The following is a 21,021-nucleotide window of genomic DNA, read 5'->3' on the forward strand; positions in this document are numbered from 1 at the left end:
GGACTGTTTCCAGACAGGAGAAGTAAGGTGGAAGGGCCTAGCTCTCGTACCACAGGCTCAAGTTCATGAGGACAAACATAAATGACACTTTCCAGAGTGCTCCAGAACACAAGATCAAATTTAGAAGGAAGCTCAGTACTCATTCGGATAGTTATATATATCATATATCCTTTAATGGCATATAAAACATTAAAATATTCATCAAATAAAATACAATACAATACAATACAATATAATACAAATATATAACTATAACTAGATAATAATACTTAACAGGTTAATTTGGGAATAGAAATGATACTAAGAAAAACAACTCACGCCGTGACCTTTTGTTGGCGCACCCTTATGGCGCACTGCAGACAATTTACCACATTGTTGATGGCATCTGGTCTGCAGTTATTCAAAAGGAACAAAATCTTTAAAGTATTGGAAAGTCCTTTCTTGTATATTAAAAGGAGATTTAAATATTTAAAATGAATATTCATATAAAAAGGACAATAGAAAAAGATATGCAATATAGTTTCAGCATACTTTGGGATTGTAGAGATGTTAGCAAAGTGCACAGATTTAATGCTTGCAGCCACTTTGGTCCTCTTGACCCCCTGCCTGTGCCACAAGCTTTTTTTCCTCTGGCCAGCTGCAGTCCCGGACGGAGAGAAGAGGAAGATCAAGGCACCAGCAATGCCTGGAGCAGCAAGGAAGAAGCCAAACATGTTTTCAAGGAGCTGCTCAAAGACAAGGTACTGAAAGGTTCAGAGCAGGAGGGAAAAGCTGATGGAGGATCATAGGTTTTCCTGCTAAGAATTTGTGTCAGTTTTTGCAAGCTCTACAACTGAGTGGTAAAGCTATTCCTGGACTAAATTGCTTTAGTCTGTCCCTTAAAAAAAACCCACACACACACACACAAAACAAACCTCCCTACTAGGGCGCCTGAAGTGGTCGGTCCCTCCCAGCACAGCGAGTATCGTGGGGGGGGGGGAGGCGTGGGCGCCAGCATGCTGGCGGGTGCACAGACACAGTCACAGAGCTCACCGGGAGAGACTGGCTGCTTTGAAGCGCCCAACCCTACGAAAAAGAGCACATCAGGGAAGAGCAATGTCACCTGCAATGGTAAGAATTTTGCCACTTAGTTTTGCTACTTGTATGAACTGGCTATGAGACCAGAGCAGTAAGGCATTTGGGATAGTGTTGTAGGGGAGAGAATTCTGGTTGAATACTGCTGTTTCCTGGTTCCAGGGTGTTCCGGCAAGCGCATCGTGGGAGCAGGCCATGAAATTCATTAGTAATGATCCACGATACAGGTATGGTTCTCACCTGATGCATGTTGGTACCCTCCTTGACCTTTCTTGTCATGGTAGCCTCAGCTTGTAGCAATCACAGTTTCAATCAGTACAGTTCTAAGCAGAGTTGCATCTTCTAAGTCGGGTGGTCAAACTGCAGCCCTCCTGATGTCCATGGACTACAATTCCCATGGGCTGCAGTTTGACTGCCCCTGTTCTAAGTCATTGACTTCAAGGCACTTAGGAGGGTGTTGCTCTGCTTTGAATGGCGTTGTTAGGCCAAGACTAAGCTCTTCTCTAAAGAGCTGGGTTCAGGCAATCCAAGTTGACTTCCCTCCAGCCACACACCAGCTGCGGGAAATGTTTGTTAAAAAAGGAAGGCAAGCCCATTTTTGTAAGTTCCCTGTTGACTTTTCAAATGAACATACATGGCATATTAACAAAAGCAGTTTATTGAAATAGCAATACAAAGCTTGTGACTATTCTTGTTGAAACTGATCTGATAAGCATTACAGTGATCAAAATAACCCCAAGAACGCCCGCCCCCAGCATACCAAAACATGCTCCAAATGAAGAAGGTGAGAGTCCCCTTTCTCCCAAGGGAAAGGCAGGCTTCTCCACTCCCATGGAAAGCACGGAGAGCAGCCTTGCACCCAGCTACACACTGCATCATTTGTGCCAAGCCAGCCAAGGCCAGGCTCTCCCAATAATATCCAAGCTGCCTGTTTCCCATGAGTCCATTCTCCCAAAAGGAACATAGGAATTAGACTACAAAAGCCAAGCAAAACAATAAAAACAAGTTACAAACAGAATTTAGCAATTTTCTAAGGCACACTGCCCCCTCGTTTATGACAGCCATGCTATCAACAGGTTATTATCGACATCTTATTGATACCTGACAAATAACAATTTCAAACGACCATGGCAAGAGGCAGATAGGCAGTTTGGGCCTTGGATACCACCAGGCAGGGAGGAAGGGATCCTAACTTTACCTCCTCAGCAGCTTTCCTCTGCCAAAATAGCGTAGACTAGGACTTGGTTCCCCTTTTTTATTGCTCCATGTACATAGAATACTTTTCTGTGGAGCAAAAACAAAGGGAGAACTTTCTCATCCACCCCTGGGGCCGTTTCAGCATGGAAAATGGCAGAGGGGGGGAGGAAGACAGGAGCCCTCCCACCCCTCAGTTGCAGCATTCCAAGATGAAATGGGATGTCCCTTATTTTTTTAGCAAGCATTCCCTGCAGCTGCTGTATGGCTGCTGGGAAACAGCTGGGCTTCTTGGACCCAGCTGTTGTGAATAGAGCATGTCTAGGTCTGGCCCCAAGTCTTTCCCCACAATGCTGGAAATAGTTGTTCCTTTTGCCTCTCGCTGTTTCTTGCTCCTTGCCAAGGGTGCAAGTCTTTGAGCATCAGTTGTGATCCTCTGCTCTGCACCCAGTGCCTTGCCAAAGCTGAGTGAAAAGAAGCAGGCATTCAACGCCTACAAGGCCCAGCGGGACAAGGAGGAGAAGGAGGAGGCCCGTCTCCGGGCGAAGGAGGCCAAAGAGGAGCTGCAGCACTTCTTGGAACAGCATGGCAAAATGAACTCCACCACCCGCTACAGGTAGAGACGGCCTTGATTGTGGGACATCAAGAGGCTTGTGTTCTGTCCAGGCAGCCTTCCTAGATATGAACCAGGAACCAGTGTGGTGTAACAATCAGGACATTGTCAGTATCTGGCTTGGGAAATGCCTGGAGATTTGGAAGCAGAGCCTGCCAACTGCTGTTTTAAGAGAAAGTTCAGCTAGCATGCAATGTTGTGGAGTCCACCTTACAACTAGGGGAATTGATCTCCGTAGTTTGGGAATCAGTTCTAATTCTGAGAGATCTCCAGACCCCCAACTGGAGGTTAGTCGCACGAAAACAGAACCAGATTCAAATCCCTACTCAATACCCAATGTTAGGTTTCCTGTCAGAGGTCAGTCTGACAGTTGTGGATGGTGCATTTTCCAGCTTGGCTTGAGTTGTAGCTGGGAATACTGGGTAACCACAAGTCTGAAACACAATAGACAAAAGAGACCGTTTTATTGACTAGGCCTGTTCAAAAGACTGGTTTCCTAATGCTCATCACAAGCATGGCCCATCCAGAGGCTTCATACTGCTTACCAATCACAGAGGCTTATGTTGGGCATCCCCACATCTAAGGTTTTGAGGCCTAAGTGCATAAAGTTCACAGTATAGGGTTGCCAGGTCCCTCTGAACAGCTGGTGGGGGGTGGGTAGCAGCACATCTGGGATGTCAGGGCTATGCTCTGTTTTTTGGGCAAAACTGTGGTAAAATAATTAATTAATCAATTAATTGACTATATACCACCCTCCCCTGAGGCTCTACCATAGTTTTTGCCCAAAAACAGAGTGTTGTCTCCAGTATTCCCAGTGTTCCTATGTCACTTCTGGGTCACGTAGGCGTGTCTCTGAAATACCAGGCATTCCTTTGGGAGGGGAGTAATTTTGGGTGGGGTCTGGAGTGGGAGACACCTCCCCCCCTACTAGTGGTTCTGGCATCCTTGTCATGGTAGCTCTCATGCTTGAGTTCCAACCTTTGGCCCTGAGGTCCTGGTTTCATGCTCCAGAGTCTTTGACGCCTGTTGTTAGGTCTGTTTCCAGGGTCCTGTGGGTACTGATGTGGCACTTTAAAAAAATTAGATTTTGTCCAAAGAGAGTGTATTCAATGACACAGATAAATTAAAGAAAACCAATTCACTTTATTGTACATCAAACTAAAAATGTAAAGATACAAGAATAAAAACAAATAGACTATCATCAAAAGAGCCTCTTGTGGTGCAGATTGGTAAGGCAGCAGACATGCAGTCTCAAAGCTCTGCCCATGAGGCTGGGAGTTCGATCCCAGCAGCCGGCTCAAGGTTGACTCAGCCTTCCAGCCTTCTGAGGTCGATAAAATAAGTTCCCAGTTTGCTGGGGGGTAAATGGTAATGACTGGGGAAGGCACTGGCAAACCACCCCGTATTGAGTCTGCCATGAAAACACTAGAGGGCATCACCCCAAGGGTCAGACATGACCCGGTGCTTGCACAGGAGATACCTTTAGACTATCATCAAGGGAAAATGCAACCATCTCAATGCGGTATTTGAGAACTCAGTTTGATCCAGTAAAACTTACTAGCAAACCCCACAACCACCATTGAGATACACTGTTCAGGGGCGGGGTTTCTGGGGGCCCAGCAGATGCTGTTGGTTTGGTCAGCCTCAATCAAATGCCTGACGGAAGAGCTTCATTTTACATATTATTCTTCAATGTTCATTAATTATTCAATGAGTATAGATCCGTGTTTCTGAAATGTTTTAAATTCCACTTTACTGTGTTTGTCTGTTGTATGGAAGGGAAAGAATTTGACTCCGTGTAGCTATGCTACATGTTGTGAAAATGACACGTTAGAGGCAGTATAAACATCTGGCTGAGCTCTCCTAGTTGCACGTGTGCCAGGGTGGTTTTATGTACATGCCTTGTAGGACACCTCCATGTGCTCTTCTAGTCCTGCCATCAGCGATCTCTTGCTGACCTGACTGCAGCACCAGTATTCTGTCCCCCCACCTCTGACGGCATGTTGTATTCCCTACCCCCAAAACACAGGAAAGCAGAGCAGATGTTTGGGGAGCTGGAAGTGTGGGCCATGGTGCCGGAACGTGACCGCAAGGAGATCTATGACGATGTTCTCTTTTTCTTGGCCAAGAAGGAGAAGGTGAATGTTAGCAAGGGCAAGGGCGGGGTAATGGGTAAGTGGGCTTGGATCTCCGATTGTCCCCCTCGCCACCCCAGTACATTTAACTCCCAAGCCACCCCACGCCTGGGAATCGGAACCCAGGATTCCTGCACTGCTGGGATGGGAGCTGGCCCCAACGCTGTCCCCTGCCACCCACCTAGGAGCATTCCAAGCAGCTGCGCAAGAGGAATATCCAGGCTCTGAAGAGCATCCTGGACAGCATGAGCCGCGTCAGCTTCCAGACCACCTGGTCCGAGGCCCAGCAGTACCTGATGGACAACCCCAGCTTTGCCGAGGATGAGGACCTGCAAAGTGAGGCGCCTTCCACCTTCCCGTTGCTCCGGCTCCCTCCCTCCCCTCCCGGACCTTCCGCCAGTCTCCCACCCAGGTCACAGTTCTCGAGCCGAAGGAACTCCATGGAGCTCAGGGCGCAACTGAGCACACTCCCATTGCCTTGACACGTAGGGCTCTGTGTTGGTTTTGTGAACATGATTTTGATGGGATGCCGGGTGCCACACCCCAAGAATCTTTGTTTTAATTGTCCTTTTTATTTTTTAAGCATGATGCTTCTGATCCTTAAAGATGTGAAGACAGTGTGTGGGCAATGTCTGCTGAAATTTCAGAAGCACACCGGGTGTCTGTGTGTGTCTGTGTGTGTGTGTGTCAGGCAAGGCTTCTCATGGCTGAGGAGTTGGATTTCCTGTTACATTCTGTTCCCTTCCCCTCCCAGACCCCCATGGCCATCAGGATGCATTCTATGGCCTTTATGAAGGATTGCATCGCTTAATGTGGATCACAGGATTCCACCTTTTGGTGCAGAATTTCCTTGCAGCACAGTGTGTTCACAGCCTTGCTAAGGCATAGCCAGTTTGGGGGACTATCCCCCATCTGTTTCTCCTGCTACATGCGATCATTTGCAATTTGCAGTGAGCTCTCTGTGGTCCTTTATTGTGTCTGCTCTCATAACATCCCTGTGAGGTAGGTCATTATCATCCCCGTTTTCCAGATGGGGATCTGAGACAGAGAGAACATGACTTGCAAAAGGGGCCATAGCAGACGTGGGATGGGTCTCTTGGACTGTGCAGGCAAGTGCTGCTGAGCAGGGTAGCATCTGTGCCGACACTGTCACAGTGTAAGTGGGATCTTGCTACACTAGTCTTTCTACTACAAGTGTCCTGTGACTGGAGGGGGCATATGTCTCTACATGTGTATAGGGGAACTGAGGGAGTTGGTGTCACATCTTCTGGAAAACTGTCCCAGTCTAAATATATAATGGTGGACCATTTCCCCTTGCCTCATTGCAGCTGTCACCATCTGGACCCCATGGCCAGGCCTTCAAGTACAGCATCCTTTGCCCCATAGAAAGCCCAGTAGTTATAACCAGGAATAAGTTGTAGCCTGCAGTTCTGCAGTTGTCTCCCATAAGAAGAGAAAGGATTATTGAACCTCTTTGCTGGGCCTTGTGGTTTTGGAGGTGAAAGGGTGTCAGCAGTGCCAGGTGAAAACCCAGACGTCACAGGAAGGACAGAATGGGCTGACTGGGTCCTGGGGCTGTCCTACCTGCCTGAGGCAAAGCCTGTCCCCTTTCCTTTCCAGAGCAGCCGCTGTGCCCATCTGCTCAAGTTGGACCCCTCCTCCTTTTGCCTCTTTCAGACATGGACAAGGAGGATGCCTTGATCTGCTTTGAGGAACACATCCGGACTCTGGAAAGGGAGGAGGAAGAGGAGCGGGAGCGTGGCCGTCTACGAGAGAGGCGCCAGCAGCGCAAGAACAGGGAGGCCTTTCAGGTATCCGCGGCAACAGTCCTGCGCTAAGAGGGCCGTCTCTAGGGAAACTCTGAGTTGCTGTCCGGAGGCCTTGTGAGCTCTGCATGTCATCTCGCATAAGTTGCCTGCTGGTTCATTGATCTCCGCCAGTTTTATTTATTTTGCCCCTCTTCTGACTGAGCAGTCATATCAGGCCCCTCTCAGCCTCACCTCCCTCACAGGGTGTCTGTTGTGGGGAGAGGAAAGGGAAGGTGACTGTAAGCTGCTTTGAGAGTCCTTTGGGTAGAGAAAAGCGGCATATAAGAACCAGCTCTTCTTTAAAATAGACACACACTCTCGGAGTGCGGTGCTGGGAGAGTGTGCGGGGAAGGTGGGTATCCGGGCCTTGCAATGGGCATATGGCCACCTTGGCAGTGCCCAGGAACGGGGGAGGGGCTGACTCCCCGATCTCTCTCACTCTATCGTAGAATAACCAGGCTGCTTCTTGCTCAGGCCTTCTTGGACGAGCTTCACGAAAGTGGGCGCCTGCACTCCATGTCCACGTGGATGGAGCTGTACCCCTCGCTCAGCACTGACAGACGCTTTGCCAACATGTTGGGTCAGCCTGGTAAGCAGCTGCTGGGCAGGAACCTCTTGTCCTCACTCCCTTCTGCCCGTACCGTCTCCCTCTTTTAAGAAGAAAAATGAATCCGAATTGATTGCAGAATCTCTGACTGTAAAGAGCTCAACAAAATTTGGGCCCAGTGGCACCTTTAAGACCAACAAAGGCATGAGCTTTTGTGGGTGATGCACCCTTCCGCAGACAATGGGATCGTAAAAGTGTAGATGTAAAGAGAGAGTAAATTAATGGCAAATTAGTAAACAGCATCACAACATCCAAAATAAAAGCAGAGTCCAGTAGCACCTTTAAGACCAACAAAGATTTATTCAAGGCGTGAGCCTTCGAGTGCAAGCACTCTTCATCATCCAAAATAGGCAGTATGATAATTCCTTGCTAGAAAAACCAATCAGTCATTTGGGTTCAGTTGTCATTCACGAAATCATTGGGGCAACAAAAATGTTTAGGTTAGAGATTAATGGCAGACCCTTTCCCATTTGTGAAAAGCAGTAATTAAGAAACTTGGGGTTAGCCCCATCCGTCTCCACCCAAGCTTGGAAGCATCCCCACAAGAGACAAGCCGTGTTGAGTTTATTAGCCTGTCCTGAGACCAGAGATTTAGATTCTAAATTAAATTACATACTTACTTACATCACATTGCAGTCCCATTGTCCCAAATAAAACAAAAAGAAGAGGGGATTGTAAGGCATGTAGACATAAGAATTGAATGAGGTTAGCATACATAGTGAGATAATAAACCAGTATCCCTGTTGAGTCCTGGGGATTCCATTGTTTTGAGTGTTGTAGTAACTTGCACTTCTGCAATCTCCCTTTCCAGTCTGTTCCTGAAGTTTCTCTTGTAAAGAGAGCTCAGAAAGTCCAACATGGTGTGAATGCTAAGCTATGCATTTGGGATGGGGGCAACACTTCAGAAGGGTGGAGTAAATTTATATTCCAGTGTAAAGCCATCAATTGACTGATCTGGTGTGATGTATTGGAATGTTCCACCCATTCAGGGAGCAAAACTGTCAGATCTTCTGGATGTTGCTTCCTAGCACTGGTATTCAGAGGTCTACAGCCTGTGGATATGGTGGTTCCTTTGAGTCAATGGGGCAAGTAGGTACTTGGGAACTGACCCTCCATCAACCTAACATACTTTTCAAGCCATCTGTGCTCATGATCATCATGACATCCACTAACAGTGGACTGCACTGTCGATGGTTGAGTGAAGAAGTGGTTCATTTTGCCCGCCTTGAATCGACAGCTTATCAACTTAATCGGGCACCCCCTGAGTTCAAGTATTATGGAAGAGGAAGAAAAAGCTCTCTCTGACCACTTTGCTCATGGCGTGTGCAGTTGTGTAAACCTCTGGAATGCCCCCCTTAGTTTTCTCTTACTGACAAGTTCTAGATTGTTAACTCTCTCCTCTTAGGGAAGGTGCTCCAATCCCTTAATTCATCAGGCCCCGTGGCTGCAGCCAGGGACATCTGAGAGCTGGGTGTGTAACATGGCCAAGAAGCACCACTGCCATGTTGAAAATCCCAGATTCAGCTATCAGAGTTTCCAGTTAAAACATCTCTGATCGTAGGGCTTAGAAAGGTCAGGGCCTGAGGTGGTAGAGAGCTCTAGGACAGAGAGGCTGTTGCCCTCCCACAAGTTTAAGGCAATTCCCTCTGTTTTATTTATTTGTGTTTCGTTTCACTGGTTTTCAAACTTCCTAACTTGAAGGGACATTTTCCACACCGAGTGATCGTCTTTGCAGCCCCCAGTGCTTATGTCTAAAGCTGAGTACAAACAACACATCCATGTGTTGACTCACCATGAGACTGGGAGAGTGCCCACAAGTGTGCTGGTCTTGCCAAGTTGCCTGAACCGTGCAAACCTGTGGAGGAAGTGCCCGGATGTATGCCCTCCCCACTGCTTGGAGGACACTGGGGAGGAGCCACTGCCCCTGTGCATTGGTAGATAACTGTGAGGAGGCAGGGGGCAAGACCAGTGCATCGGTGCCTGATGTCCTTCCCCATCTGCACAGAGCTGGAATCCAGAGGATGCTGGAGCATTTTTGAGTGTCTCAGTTAATACAGTTAGGCCTTGCTGTCCCCACCACCTGAACTGCGTTGCCTATTCTGAACATGCTCCTAATTCTGCACACTGCTGGGGGAGATTTGCCTTGGGTGGGCAGGCTGATCTATCAGGGAAGCTTGTCTGCCACTTACTGATCTTATTGAGGACCTCTGAAAAGCTTCCAGGGAAAACCAGGGCTGTATTGGAATGCAGTTTGAAAATGACAGTCTTTATTCGCCCTTCTGGTGAGAGTTGCTTATGATGGGCTCCTGTTCTCCTACCCCTCCAGGTTCCACTCCTCTGGATCTGTTTAAATTCTATGTGGAAGACCTCAAGGCACGCTTCCATGATGAAAAGAAGATCATCAAGGATATTCTCAAGGTACAGGCAGCATTGAGATTGGAGAGGATAGAACCCACAAGCTCTTTCGGTTTTATAGCAGTCCAACCCAAGGGTCCAGTGAAACCACTGCATGATTCAGTTACTGGTTGGGCTCTTTTCTTGAGTTCTGCTTCCGGAATTGTCTTTTCTCAGCAATGGTTCTATGGCCCCATTGAAATTCCTCTTCTTTGCCTGCCACAAAATCTACCATATGTAGTACTTGGAGCACTTTTGCTTCTGGTTAGGCAGGCATTCATGTCAATTTCACTTTTGTGAATTAAAAAAAAAAGACTGATTTCTTGGAAGTGAAATTGATAATAACAGGGCAGGTTCTCTAAGGCAGTGGTCCCCAACCTCCGGTCTGGAGACCGGTATCGGTCCGTGGATCAGTTGGTACCGGGCCGCAGCTCCTCCTCCCTGGCTGTTGCCTCGCGGGCTACCCTGCCATTCTGCTGCCAGCTCACCTTTGGTGCTCTCCAGCGGCCGCCATGGCTGGGGCTTCCCCTCTGCGTGGCACTGCACAGCTGCTGCTGGCAGCGTCCCCCAGAGTGTGGTGGGAAGTCAAGGGCACCGGTGGGAAAGCAAGTGGAGCAGGGGCTCAGGCAGCGGCAACGTCCCTTGGCAAAAGACTACCACCCTCTGGGCCTCAGTAAAATTGTCAAGCATTGACCAGTCCCTGGTGATAAAAAGGTTGGGGACCACTGCACTAAGGGAATTTTATGGGTGGATTCCTACACTTCTAGTTCTGCATTCTAATGAGCAACATGAAGCGTGGGAGGAAAAAGTTGCTATCCATTAAAAACATTTAGAAGCAGCTGTAGGGTCACACCTCTCTTAGGGCTCTCATGAAGGGTTGCAAGGTAGGGTGCAAGCTTTTTGAACTCTGTGAGTTAAATGTTAAACAAAGAAGGGGTGGGGTGTAGCTGCTCATAGAAAAAAAACCCTGCTTTAATGCAGGATAGGATAGGATGGAGGGGGTGCTAGACAATCTTCATAAGGCTAGATGGTGTCGGGTACAAGGAAGAACTTTAGACACCAGGTGATGATGGCCAGTCTTCGTTGGGCAAGCCAACAGTATTTCTAATCTGTCTCAGGCACTAATTGGGCCACATGGGTCCCTTCTAAGGCAGAAAATGTCCGTAAAACAGACACTAATCTTTTAATTTTATTATGTATTATTAAATTTTATGATTGAGGCTGGTGATCAAGTTGAGAGGAGATCAATAGGTAACATAAGGAGAACAGAAATAAAATGGCGTATTATTATTCAGTGGTTGGCGGGACTGTGTATTTTCAGGTCTATAGAAAAAGTTTATTGCATGGTATTAGACACAGAATGTTGTTATTAAAAACAAGATTAGTTTTTTTTTTAAGTTTCTAGTCCACAGGACTAGAAACTAGTGGGCTTAGACTGAAGTGGGCAGTGCCCGCTAAAATGTCAGAAGCCACAGTGGGTGTGATTTAAGATTTTCAGTGTCAAATAAAGTATTCAAAATATGCACCCTAAACCACAGAAGATTGCATTTATGGCAGCATCCAAACTGTGAAAAGGCTGCTGAGGCATTATGTACAAATAAATATCACAACTTGTGCCTTAACTGCACTGGTTTGCAAAATTGACCCTCTCTTGACACAGGATTTTTTCCCCCTTTATAAGCACAGAGTGCACATTAGCATTCCCCACATGTCATGGCTGGGGACTCAGAGTGATGCTGGATATGAGTGTGACATCACCGGATGCCTCAGTTTCGGTTTCTGAATTCTGGCATAAACAACTCACATAATTTCTTTATATTTTAAATTCCCTGCCCTACTAAGACTGGGAATTGTTTTTTTTCCTGGGGTTTCTCAATTCAGTTCTGTCCCAACATGCCAATCTTGCTCTTTTCTTCTGCTCCAGACAGACAGATGAACGCCCTATCTCGATCTACCCCGCAAGGCTGTTGTATGGATTATATGGTGTGAGCATCTTTTTGCACAACTCCAAAGGAAAGACGGAGTCTGAGGAGGAATTTCTAACAGTGTTTCCTCCTCCTCTTTCTTTTGTCAGGACCGGAGCTTCAGTGTGGAAATAAATACGACCTTTGAAGATTTTGCCCACGTCATCAGCTTTGACAAGCGTGCTGCTACCCTTGATGCAGGAAACATTAAGCTGACTTTCAACAGTGTGAGTGGTGCTAGGTGATCCATGATTAAGCCAGCACGATACGGTTTATGTGCCAAGTACATCAAACCAACTATGATCCACGTGTCATAGAAAGTCTCAGGGCCAAAGCATGTGAGACTTTTTCAGTGAGTCAAGTCCAGATGTCCTGGACCCAGCTCATTTCCCCTGAAGCCACACTGCAACTGCGGAGAATGTCCATTTAAAGCTCTGAGCAATGCTCAGAGAGCCAGCTTGGTGTAGTGGTTAGGAGTGCGGACTTCTAATCTGGCATGCCAGGTTCGATTCTGCGCTCCCCCACATGCAACCAGCTGGGTGACCTTGGGCTCGCCATGGCACTGATAAAACTGTTCTTACCGGGCAGTGATATCAGGGCTCTCTCAGCCTCACCCACCTCTCAGGGTGTCTGTTGTGGGGAGAGGAATGGGAAGGCAACTGTAAGCTGCTTTGAGCCTCCTTTGGGTAGGGAAAAGCGGCATATAAGAACCGACTCTTCTTCTTCTTCAATTCCATGTGGAAGCGCAGTGTGAGGAAAGCAGGGACTCCTGCCTTCCATGTTGTTTTTCTAAGACGGAGGGCCCCTAAAGAGTTACTTGCACCTTTTTGGGGCTTCATTTGCCATATCATTTTGGACGTTGCTTCATGAAGCTAGTCTCAGGGCTGAGAAAAGAAAGCACTTCTTCAGTAAGCTTAGAATGGATAAAAGGACGTACTTCTTCCTGCTAAGAGTAACTAACACGTGGATTTCACTGCTGCAAGAAGTGGTGGCAGCTGCAAGCATAGACAGCTTCAAGAGGAGATTGGATAAACATATGGAGCAGAGGTCCATCAGTGGTATAGCTGGAACACTCTGTCTGGGACCCAGATGCTTGGGGGACAACAGTGGGAGAGCTTCAGGAGTTCTGGCCCCACTGGTGGACCTCCTGATGGCACCTGGGTTTTGTTCATTGTAATACAGAGTGTTGGATGGGATGAGCCATTGGTCTGATCCAATATGACTTCTCTTCTTAGATAGCACGTGATGATTGACTTAGAATCGTAGATCATAGACTCATAAAGTTGGAAGGCACCTCCTGGGTCATCTAGTCCAACCCCCTGCACTATGCAGGACACTCACATTCCAATCACTCATCTACTGTAACCTGACACCCCTTTGCCTCCACAGAATCAGCCTCTCTGTCAGATGGGTATCCAGCCTCTGTTTAAAAATTTCCAAAGGTGGAGAACCCACCACCTCCCGAGGAAGCCTGTTCCACTGAGAAACTGCTCTAACTGTCAGGAACTTCTTCCGGATGTTGAGACAGAATTTCTTTTGAATTAATTTCATCCCATTGGTTTTGGTCCATCCCTCTGGGGGACTTGTGGAACGTTTCTTGAATTATAGGGGCCTCCTTCTGTGACAGCTTCTGTTTCTAGGTCTGGCTCTGAGTGTGAGGCTGTTACCAGTTCAGACAGTGCTTATGGAACCATAAGAGGTGGGGATGGAGCCTGCCTTATATGGATTGCAGAAATGGATTAGAAGGGCACACAATCTGTTGTCATTAGTTAGCATGAAGGGAACCTCCCTGCACACAGAAGCAGCATGTCTCTGTTTACCAGTTGCTGGGGTCAGGACCTGCTCAGTTTGTGAACTTCTGAAGGGTATCTGGCTGTCTGATTGCGATGGACCGATGAGCCTCAGAATGGTCTACAGCAACAGGCCTTAACCTATGTTGTTAACCTATGGTGTAGAGAGCCACTTTGGTGTGGTTAGGAGTGCGGACTTCTAATCTGGTATGCCGCGTTCGATTCTGCACTCCCCCACATGCAGCCAGCTGGGTGACCTTGCAGTGATATCAGAGCTCTCTCAGCCTCACCCATCTCACAGGGTGTCTGTTGTGGGGAGAGGAAAGGGAAGGCGATTGGAAGCCGCGTTGAGCCTCCTTTGGGTAGAGAAAAGTGGCATATAAGAACCAACTCTTCTTCTTCATCATCATCATCCTCGTGCTGTAGGGAATAGGAAGGGACCTCTAGGGCATGACTGTTCCTGGGCGGTCTCTGGGGCAGGACCAGTGAGCAGCACTTGGGCAAGACAAGGGGCATGCCGTGCCATGATGCCTCCCTCCCTCCCTCCCTCTGTCTCCTCAGCTGCTGGAGAAGGCTGAAGCGCGGGAGCGAGAGCGGGAGAAAGAAGAAACTCGCAAGTTGCGGCGCAAGGAGGCAGCATTCAAGAGCATGTTGCGGCAGGCTGCTCCCCCTCTGGAGCCCAACACCACCTGGGATGAGGCAAGTTCTTCCACTGCCGCTTACAGGAGCCGCGTAAACACCCTACTGGTCCTGCATGCCCTGCCCTCCGGACCGCTGGGCGATATCACAGATGGTGGCAGCTCACACAGAAGACCTCTGCCCTGCAGCTGAAGAGTAAGGGGGAGGTGGCACCACAACCGGTGGGTGTTGGGAGGTAGCGAGGAAGCATCACACAGGAACACACCTACTGAGTTGCTTGTGGAACCTGTCTCTGGAAAGTAATATCACCACTCCTCAGGTCACTCTGTAGCTGTGGGCTTTCACAGTGTTGCAGCTTCATTGCCACCTCCTGACACCAGCTAAAAAGGGTGTCCTTTCCCCCTTCTGCTGTATTGTATTCCCTGTAACCCCCACCTAACAAGCTGGTGCTCGTAGCAGATCAGTTCTCTCCTCTTTTTGATCACTGGTCATCTCTTGAAATGTTTGTTGTAAAATAATTGTTACTAACCTTGTAATGATCACCAGGATAAGGGTGATTAATATAAACCAGTATCAGTTTATACTGACCCTTCATTTTCTGCCATGTGCTGCAGCCCCACATTGGGACTGTTCACATGGAGGCCTGCCCCAGAGAACTTTCCAAGCTAAAGCTCCAGAAGGGGAGGGGACTCTCGCCCAACTTCTCTCCGAGGGCAAAGCGCTCCTTTCCCTCAGTTCCTTTTCTGCCACCGCAAAAAGAGGACGTTCTTTGCTGACACTCCATACTTGCTGCACAGGAAGGCCTTCCTGCTCTTTCCCCTTTCCTACTAAAGAGAGAGAGAAACAAACAAATGGCTTCCAAGGCCATTTTCAAAAAGTGTGTGCGCTGCAGCGTCAAAATGCCCCTCTTAAGATAAGCTTAAGAAGTGTATTCTTTGGCATTAAAAATATGCCAGAATTTCAGACAGCAGGCCAGATCAGATAGATCTTCGCACCTGAAGGCAGCATTATGGGGGGAAACCCTTTTGGCCAGCCCCACAAGCCCCCCCCCCCCCAATCATCAGAACCCACACCTTCTGTGTCCGTTCTTCCCTCAGTGAGGATCCCACGGTTGGGAGCACCATCAGTTTGGTTGTTAATGCATATTTTTCCGTCGGAACAGACTAAATCCATAAAGAAGGCTGTTTCAGCTGTGCCTGGGGCACCTGCTGATAGCATCACTGCATTGGATGAAAATAAGTGGACGGTCCACCCAAGAGACCTGGCTTCTAAGGAAGAGAAGCATAAGGACAGGGTGCTTCCATCCAGCGGCAGCCAATGTACAGGTCCTTCAAAAGACAAGACACCAGTTCTTGCTTGGCCACTGTTACTCAACACATGCGATCTGTTGCCCTGGGCTCAGCCAGGGAGTTGGCTCCAGTGTTTGAAGTGGAGTGCGTCGAAGTCTCCTCAGACCAAGGGGAAACAGTGCATCAATCTCTGGTTTGGAGACCAGGTTTTGTAAGCACCTTCTCCAGTCTCTTGATCAATAGGATTGCCTATTCCAGGATGAGGTCGTGGGAGAGAACTTTGGTTTCAATGAGAATCCACAAGCCTTGGTTAGTTATTGGCCTCAGTTTGAGGGGCTGGAAGAAGGAGAGTTGCAGTGCTCAGGAGCAAGTCCTAGTACCACCTCCAACAAAGGGGTGGGCTATCTTCCAGTTTCATCCAGCAAAGACTATTGACTTCATGTTGAATGGTGGTTAAGAATGGCTTCAGGAGCTTTAGCTTGGAAAGTTCTCTGTGGCAGGCCTGCATGCATGTGTGTCTGCACACAAGTGGTCAACGAACAGCAGTTATGGGTAATGCAAGTTTTTTTTATTATAATTTGTGTGTGGCACCCCTGACACTGCGTATTTTGGGGAGGAAGGGTGTGACCCATGTGTCTTCTCTTCTCTGCCAGGCGCGAGAACGGTTTGTCAATAACATAGCCTTTGAACAGATCACGCTGGAATCCGAGCGAATCCGTCTCTTTCGGGAGTTTCTGCAAGTGCTGGAGGTGAGGAGGGGATTAATGGGAACCCTTCTGGGAGGGCTGGAATGATTTGGGCTCTGTGCAGAATCCTGCTAAGAATCCTGGGGTGCAGCTGCTGATAAACTCCAGCAGTGGGATGGGGAATAGGTGGCACCCAGGAGGGCTGTGCTTAGACGTACCCCTGCTGTAGTGCTGAATTCCAGGTTGCCCCTGTCCCCTTCTCTCCACAGACGGAGTGTCAACACTTCCATGCCAAGGCTAAGAAGCATGCTAAGAAGCCCAAGAAACACCATCACAAACGCTCTGCTTCGGTGAGGCCTTGGGCCAGGGAAGCCAAAACCGGCAGAGTGAGCCAAATAGGGGGAGGGCATTAGACAAGGCTGGTTGGACATCCCAGGTAGAAAACATTCTCCCAACATATTGGAATCTTTGGGCCGCATCAGTGCCACAGCTGAGGAGCCAGAATCGTGGGAGGAAGCTCTGTAGTCTAGATATGCAGCAAAATGGCGTAGCACAGAGGATTTTGTCACTTTAGACCACTGATAGGGTCACAATTGTTAATGCCGTATCAGGTAGGGATGTACATTTGGATTTTTGCTGGTGTGAATATATATCCAAAATACATATATATATATATTCAAGTGTCCAGATAGTATTTGGGAGTTTTCAGAATACCACTAAATGGATTATGAAAAAACCCAAAATATTGTAAGGTGGTTGTGAAGATTAGGGGAGGTGCTCTTTGCAGGGAGGGTGGGGCAATAATGGCAGTATCCCTACAACACACATGTGGTCTGCAGGGAAGATATCTGAACTGTGGATGAGAAGTGGGTACTCTGTATGTATTTATTAGAACAGGTGATACTGAATGGCTTTACTTTTATGTGTGCACTTGCATGCACACAATGTGCAAGCTGTAGAATGAGGTGCTTTGAGATTCATATTCATACAAATACTTGGCTTTCGAGCCTCTCCCTGGCCATGAATGTTTGCTGAAACCCCATTCTTCTCCCCAGGGCTCAGAGTCGGGCTCAGACCATCCCCACCGTGCAGCCAAACGCAAGAAGCGGAACCATTCTGAATCAGCTGGCTCAGGAGCATCGTCCTCACCTGATTCAGGTAAGAGAGGACTTCAGTGATGATAAGCAGAGAGAGCAGGAATAAAAGGCCAGGTCTTGCAGAGGAGAGAAGTGAGCAGTGCAGTCCCACAAGGGTTGGTAATGAGACTGGGGCTCTTTCATAAATTATTTGTAATTACAAGTGTGCGGTGGAGTGGCCAGGTTTGCAGATGGTATCAAATTAATTCAGATGGTGAGTTCCAAGGTAGATAGTGCAGGGATGCAGGAGGGTCTGTCTAAAGTGGGTGAGTGGGGTAACATGACAAATTAAATTCATTGTAGCTGAATAAGAACGTAAGAAGAGCCCTGGTGAATCAGACCAGAGGTCCTCCTAATCCAGCATCCTCTCTCTCACAATGGCCAGCCTGTTCCTCTGGAGGTCTAACAATAGGACATATAGGTCAAGGCATTCCCCTGATGTTGCCTCTTGGCACTGGAATGCAGAGATTTGCTGCCCTCCCTTAATTGTTTCTCTTTGAAATTCAAAAGTCCCAGTCTTCATCTTTGTCTTCAGCAAAGATGCTTCAACTCCCTAATTATTTGGTTGTCTTCTTTACTTTTTTGCACCTCTACAGTGTTCTTTTTGAGGTACATTGAGAATAAGCTCCCCAGGTTACTCAGTCCTCCATCAGCCCCAGACCACGGAGTGGGGGTGGGGGTGGGGGTAGTTGTGCTGATTGGGAATCTTACTCCTGCAGGGCGTTCCCTGCCCTGACAATCCAAGGTATTGAACGTGTGAGCCTGGGGTGGGACTCAGTCAAGAAACTGGGCATCTTGCTGGTGTACTGGCTGCTGAATGCATAAGGAGATGCCTTACAGAGTCTACTGGAGGAGGCAGCTGCTAAGTGTTGCAGTACCTGAGGTATTATTCTGGGGGACTTCTATGTCCACATGGATGAGCCAGCCTAGTGTCTTCCATGGCAGCACTAGGGGCCTTGCAGTTTGTTCCTGCCCTGCCCATCCAGCAGGACCCACCCTGGATTTGATCTCTGGAGCAGGGATGGATCTTGATCTGATGACTGTCAACAGAGTGCCTCGGTCAGATCCCTTAAGAAAGGAACTGGAAATAAAATGGCCAATATTGCAATACTGCTGCAGCTCTGTTTGGAATGCTAAGGGCAATGGTTGGACCATGTTTCCTAGGAGGCAAGGCAGAAGATTCTGTGACTTTTTCAGCCTAGAAAAAAGGCAACTGAGGGTAGACATGAAAGAGGAGCTAGGCCGCAGCATCAGAGGAAGCCCTGGGCCTCTTTGCCATGTTGTTCGTCTCCAAGAGCAACCTGATGGTCACTGTGGACTGTTTGTCAGACGCAGAAAGGTTCTTCTTATGTTCTTAATTGGGGGTGCTGAAGAATTGCTCCACTGCCACTGCAACTAGTAACCCTGAGAAAAGACAGGATCTCTGTAGGGTATGTGAGATCTTGGTGTCCTACGCCCCGAATCCTGGCTGGGTCTCTGTGCTTGTGCCAATTTCCTTTCGAGTGAGGAAGGGCTGCCATGTACAGAAATGTGCTGGGCTCTCTGAGATCTTCACCTTCATCCAATGAGCCCACATCTAGAATCCCACATCCTGTCACCATCTGTGTCCACAGAGCACAGCACCAGGCGCTCCAAGAGGCAAAAGAAGAAAAGCAAGAAAAAGAGGCATAAATCGGTGAGTCAGGGGAGCATAAAGTCTCAGAAAGAAGCTGTGGCTGAAACTAGACATTATGACTTTTAATGAGTTAGATCAGTGGTCCCCAACCTTTCTGAGGGCATCGGGGCGCGGGGGGCATCGGGGGCATCGGGGCGCGGCCCGCGGGCCACGCCCACGCATCGGCCGCGCCCGCGCATCGGGCCGCACCCACGCATCGGGCCGCACCCGCGGGCCACGTCCGCGCATCGGGCCGCGCCCACATGGGCGCGGCCGGCCCTGCTTCCCTCTCCCCGCCCTCCCGCAGTAAGAAGCTTCCCAGGCCGCAAGCTTGCGGCCTGGGAAGTTTTTTACTGCGGGGGGGGCGGGGAGAGGGAGCCGCGGTCCGGCGCCTTGGCCTTCGCGGCCCGGCACCGGGCCGCGGCCCGCACGTTGCGGACCACTGAGTTAGATCACTAGAGCAGGGATGAAGAAAGGGTTCCTGCTTTCTCCTATGATGTTTTCTCAAGCCAAAATGCCCAGGGAAGGGCTATTTCCCCCATTTTGGAGCTGCATGTGCAATAGCACAAGTAAATACCCTCTGGGGTTGGTTTCAGCTCAGACACACACATGGGGGCAGGAACCTCTCCTCATGCTGTGGTCCCAAGCACAATTTGGCCCTGAGGTCTCTGAGGAAGGCAGGGCATCTGTCACATGCCGCTGAAATCTGAGCCAAATCAGTAGTTTGAATAAATGGTCCCTAGGCCTTGTTTGAAGGTGCACAATGTGACAATTTTGCTGAATTTCTTCCTGGATGGAAGTCTGCCTGCTCCCCCCCCCCTCCCATGTATGCTACTGTTAATTCTGTGGAACACAGGTTGGGTATCCCTGTAATAATATGTGTAAATTAAGTTGATTGGCCTCTGCAAGTTTATAGGAAGAGGGAAAGAACAGAACTGAAGATTGTCTTTGTTCCCTGGAAATTCTGCCATGTTTGCTACTATAAAGAGTTACGGGCTGAGCTTATCCGTCCACTTTTGGGTACACTTTATGGCTGCTCAGAGAAGATTTATTTAGACAAACTATTAAACAACGAAAATCGGCATTGCTCAAGTCAAGTGACTAAATGTTGTGCTTATCTGTGCAGAGCCCAAAACAAGGTAAATGATGGTTAGGGCGCACTAGGGTGTTTAATGATTTAGTTTTATATTATTTTATCTGATTTTAAACTAAGTAGAAGGATTTGAGGGCCGATGTTTAATTGTCCTTGACCACAATAAACCAGGTAAAACTTCAGAGTGCCAGCTGTTGTACAGATGCTGACCACAATAAACCTGGAGCAGGTATATTGTAACTTCCTGGAAATGATTGGTTTAAACATGGGATTGGCCTCAAACTGGTCTAATGCTAGGTCTCGAATCTGTTTTTGGACCTGTTAGGAAAATCTTGGTATTTTCTAATGTCTTTTAATGGAAATTGAGACTATTGTGACCCGCCTCGAGCCTACAGGGAGAGGCAGGAAATAAATATAATAATACTAATAAGTGGGAAAACCACATGACTTGCGCATGTGTAAAAGGAGAAAGCAGAAGAATTAGAACCACTCCAGCAAGTAGCAGGTCATTTTGCATCTTTCAGTACATACAAGGTGCATTCTGCTTTTGTTGGAGCAGAATACCGGCTGTTCTAGCAGAGCAGAGCAAAACACACAGACACACATCTTAGTCTGTTCTGAGGCTCTAGTTTTCCTCGCCGTGCCAAGCTGATAATCCCCACGCCAGCAGGAAGTTTAACTGTCCCAAAGCTCCTTCCCCGGCCATTTCCCCTCTGTGGTTGCCAGCTGCCTCTTTTACAGAACAGCCCCGAAAGTGAAGCCGAGCGCAAGAAGGAGCCCAGCCGCGCTGACGAGTGGGAGCAGCAGCGGGAGAAGGCTCCTCCTCCGAGGCCTGAGGGAAGAGGCCACTCCCCTCCCCGGGGGCCCAGGAGGGAGCAGGTGAGGCTGGGCAGGAAACAGGTGGGGGGTGGAGGACCAAGGGCTGGCGAAGGCCTGCAAAGCGGG

The 21,021-nt window shown here is 48.5% G+C and overlaps 1 protein-coding gene across 5 annotated transcripts in view; it reads left to right on the top strand.

Moving 5' to 3' along the window:
• Positions 1 to 21,021, top strand: part of PRPF40B (pre-mRNA processing factor 40B) — a 38,721-nt gene that overhangs the window by 16,774 nt on the left and 926 nt on the right. For 3 of the 5 annotated variants that reach the window (XM_077328469.1, XM_077328473.1, XM_077328472.1), the window contains 15 exons: positions 638 to 740; positions 1,237 to 1,301; positions 2,720 to 2,884; positions 4,911 to 5,019; positions 5,202 to 5,352; positions 6,637 to 6,827; positions 7,299 to 7,413; positions 9,758 to 9,849; positions 11,900 to 12,016; positions 14,141 to 14,278; positions 16,161 to 16,256; positions 16,463 to 16,543; positions 17,249 to 17,351; positions 18,943 to 19,004; positions 20,818 to 20,955. In XM_077328469.1, the coding sequence (XP_077184584.1) occupies positions 638 to 740; positions 1,237 to 1,301; positions 2,720 to 2,884; positions 4,911 to 5,019; positions 5,202 to 5,352; positions 6,637 to 6,827; positions 7,299 to 7,413; positions 9,758 to 9,849; positions 11,900 to 12,016; positions 14,141 to 14,278; positions 16,161 to 16,256; positions 16,463 to 16,543; positions 17,249 to 17,351; positions 18,943 to 19,004; positions 20,818 to 20,955 (1,726 nt within the window). The remainder of the gene's footprint in view (positions 1 to 637; positions 741 to 1,236; positions 1,302 to 2,719; positions 2,885 to 4,910; positions 5,020 to 5,201; positions 5,353 to 6,636; positions 6,828 to 7,298; positions 7,414 to 9,757; positions 9,850 to 11,899; positions 12,017 to 14,140; positions 14,279 to 16,160; positions 16,257 to 16,462; positions 16,544 to 17,248; positions 17,352 to 18,942; positions 19,005 to 20,817; positions 20,956 to 21,021) is intronic. The other 2 variants (XR_013229519.1, XM_077328470.1) reach the window with 2 other exon arrangements.

Source organism: Paroedura picta, chromosome 3 (genome assembly GCF_049243985.1).
Source record: "Paroedura picta isolate Pp20150507F chromosome 3, Ppicta_v3.0, whole genome shotgun sequence".
In the NCBI taxonomy this organism is placed as follows: domain Eukaryota; kingdom Metazoa; phylum Chordata; class Lepidosauria; order Squamata; family Gekkonidae; genus Paroedura; species Paroedura picta.